The sequence below is a fragment of the Panthera onca genome, chromosome X (assembly GCF_046562875.1).
Source record: "Panthera onca isolate mPanOnc1 chromosome X, mPanOnc1 haplotype 2, whole genome shotgun sequence".
In the NCBI taxonomy this organism is placed as follows: Eukaryota; Metazoa; Chordata; class Mammalia; order Carnivora; family Felidae; genus Panthera; species Panthera onca.
The window spans coordinates 80,155,848-80,159,012 of NC_138357.1; the positions used below are offsets into that span (position 1 = coordinate 80,155,848).

At 52.4% G+C, this 3,165-nt stretch overlaps 1 protein-coding gene across 3 annotated transcripts; it reads left to right on the forward strand.

Moving 5' to 3' along the window:
* On the forward strand, window positions 1-2,247 carry LOC145714529 (spindlin-2). Of its 3 annotated transcripts, none has more exons than XM_081794100.1 (2): window positions 1-293; window positions 948-2,247. In XM_081794100.1, exons 1-2 carry the CDS (start codon window positions 65-67, stop codon window positions 1,724-1,726), a joined length of 1,008 nt encoding a protein of 335 aa, XP_081650226.1. In that variant the 5' UTR covers window positions 1-64; the 3' UTR covers window positions 1,727-2,247. The 3 variants fall into 3 exon arrangements, with proteins under 3 accessions (XP_081650226.1, XP_081650228.1, XP_081650227.1); XM_081794102.1 differs by having other exon boundaries at window positions 163-276; XM_081794101.1 differs by having other exon boundaries at window positions 180-343.
* The last annotated feature ends 918 nt before the right edge of the window (window positions 2,248-3,165 follow it).

The window sequence follows — 3,165 nt, forward strand, 5'->3', positions numbered from 1 at the left end:
CAGGAAGCTGCGCTACGGAAAGAGGGAGGAGACTGCGGCGGCGGCAGCGGCTGGTGGGAGCCCGATGTGGCAGAGGGGCAGCCGCCGCCGACCGGGAGGCGGAGGGCCCGCGAAGCTCAGAGCTGGGGATACCGCCGCCATCCTCTTCGCCTACCCCGCGGCCCTCCTAGACGCGCTCCCCGCCTACAGATCCACCCCTCCCAGCCCGTGCAAGCACCCGGCTCGTCGCCTGCTGATCCTCCTTCGACACAGGCTCACCGCGGAGGCAGCAGCGAGGTGTCCGATTTGGGCACGTGAGGCCCGCGACCCGGGGCGGCGGACGCCAGCTAGGGCAGGGCCATTGGTGGGCTCCAGGATGAGGAGGGGGGATGGGATGGACTCCTGCTGGAGATAGGGGGTGGAGGCGGGAGCTGGGTGAGGCTTGGGAGGGGGAGTGCGATGGGAAATAGGAAAAGGAGGTGGCGTTAGGAGCCAGGCAAGAAATTGAAGGTGAGCCTGGCGGAGTGAGGGTACCGGATGCCAGAAAGCGATTGTGGGTAGACAAGGGGTGTATGGGCAGCAGGCTGGGGTATCCAGGGCGGGAGGACAGTGAGTGCGTGCGGATCAAGGCGGTGAAGGAATAGACAGGCGCTTTGCAGGGCGCTGAGAGTGGGCGCCAGGGACGGGTGGTGGAGGCAGTGGGCTCTGAACAAGGAGGTAGCCCGCCCCCTCCTGCAGAGTTCCTAACCCTGGCCAGCACCACTGCCGCTGCCGCCCTTTCCCGCAGTCTAAAGGAACCTAGGAGGGAGAGCACTTGCAGGCACACAGCCAGGATTTCCAGCACTGCTGCCAGGCTCATGGGGGAAAATTTAGGTTCTGACGCAGGGTAGAGACACGTCGCTGTTGGGAGAACTTCACCTTATGGCATACTGAATGTTTCTCTCTTCTCTTCTCTCCTCCCCCTGCAGGCATGAAGACCCCCCACGCACAGGAGGCCGAAGGGCAACAAACCAGGGCAGCTTCGGGACGGGCTACTGGGTCCACAAACATGACGAAGAAAAAAACCTCCCAAAAGAAGCAGCGAGGCAGACCTTCGTCCCAGTCCCGCAGGAACATCGTGGGCTGCAGAATTTCACATGGATGGAAGGAAGGTGATGAGCCCATCACCCAGTGGAAAGGAACCGTTCTGGATCAGGTGCCTATAAATCCCTCTCTTTATCTGGTGAAATATGATGGAATTGACTGTGTCTATGGACTGGAACTTCACAGAGATGAAAGAGTTTTGTCTCTTAAAATTCTTTCCGATAGGGTGGCATCATCTCAAGTCGGTGATGCCAACCTTGCAAACACCATAATTGGTAAAGCTGTGGAACATATGTTTGAGGGTGAGCATGGTTCTAAGGATGAATGGAGGGGAATGGTCTTAGCCCAAGCACCTATCATGAAAGCCTGGTTTTATATTACCTATGAGAAAGATCCTGTCTTGTACATGTACCAGCTTCTAGATGATTATAAAGAAGGAGACCTCCGTATCATGCCAGAGTCCAGTGAGTCTCCTCCAGCAGAGAGGGAGACAGGAGGAGTTGTAGATGGCCTGATAGGTAAGCATGTGGAATATACCAAAGAAGATGGCTCCAAACGGATTGGCATGGTCATTCACCAAGTGGAAGCCAAACCCTCTGTGTATTTCATCAAGTTTGATGATGATTTCCATATCTATGTCTATGATTTGGTGAAAAAGTCCTAACTGTTAGGGTAAACTTTGCCACATTTGTGAGAACAAATGTATACTTTGTAGACGTGCAAAACAATGTTGCTTTTCAGTGTATTGAAAGCTTAAGGGTCCCTGTTAATTCAACATCTTTGCCAGCATAACTGTTGTTTTTTTTTTTTTTTGAAAAATACAAATTTATGTGGACATGACATGCTGTGTGTAAGGACTTTGTCATGTTGAAAAGATTGGGTGTGTTTGGTGGATGGGGCATGAAAGGAAGGGACAGCTGTAAATGCAGGCTGTGAATAAAGTTCAGCTAGTATCATAATCAGTCATCTAAAAATGGAATAGGACTTAGCTGGTCTGGTCTAGAGAGGGGGGGAGGAGAAGGAACTAGAGATGGGCTGTAGAGGGAGGGAGAAGGGGAGGTGACTGCTTAGGAAGAGGCTCCCTGGAGGAGGGATGGCCTAAGAGAGAGAGGCACCCAACTAGGAGGGGGTAGAGAATAACAGAGAGAGAGTGAGATCTTGGGGCTTAGAGGAAAACAAACAGAATGCCTTGAGTAGAGAGGGGCTCAAAGTAGCTTAGAAGAGGTCCAGAGCAAGGGGCAGGGGGAGAGAAAGTTGGCAGGAATCTGGAGGATACTCAAAGGGAGGGTCTGCACATGAGTAAGGAGTCAGAAGGGGAGGAACACTGAGGAAGGAAGAATTCCAAGCAGAAAGATTGACAGAGGAAGTGAGAATGCAGAAAAGGAGGTGTGGGGAGTGGGGCCCAGGAGACATGGGAAAGCCCAGGAAAAAGTTGGACTTCTGGCAGTATCCACATTGCCTTCCCCTGGCTCTGTGCAGAAAAGATGTAACAGCTGTCAAAGAAGCCAAATGGGTTGGAAGTTCCCTAGAATGGCATTTTCACAGGGATGACTTGAGTTAAGTAGGAGCCAACTTTATACCTAAAAGGCTTTTCTTATTTCAGGGAGCTCATGCCACACCTGCCGAGCAGAACCCAAACCCTCGGCTTAAACACACTGACCTGACACCCCATGAGCTGGGGGCTGTAAGCAGTCTCCTCACTTTTCCCAGAGGACCAGGTGCAGTAATCTTGGACCCGGAGGTCTTGGTTCATTTCCCTTACACTGGATAAACAATTCTTGTGGGGCGTAGGTAAGCGGGGCGCTCAGGACTTAAGAGATGTGCCTCCTTGCGTTTGGAAAGTATTTTATCCAAAAAAAATTAGAACCTTACTGAAGTCAGGTACAGGAGTCCCCTCACTGTTCTTTCTCCTACTGGACTGTGCCTTGCCTCCCTAGAGAGGAGGGGCATCAGAGGATTGAGCCTAATGTTTATCTCAGGACATGGGGAGTACTTGACAATCCATGCCTAGCTCAGCAGCTGCCTGAAACCACAGGTGGTTCCACCCAATGCTTCACTGAATGGAGGTCCGCTGCCTCTAGAGTCCCTATTCAGGCTATACCG

Excerpts from the sequence above, each read along its gene's own strand:
- LOC145714529 (XM_081794100.1), top strand. The coding sequence starts at position 65 with ATGTGGCAGAGGGGCAGCCGCCGCCGACCGGGAGGCGGAGGGCCCGCG. Across the intron at positions 294-947 it reads GAGGTGTCCGATTTGGGCAC|GCATGAAGACCCCCCACGCA; the intron begins GTGAGGCCCGCG and ends CTCCCCCTGCAG.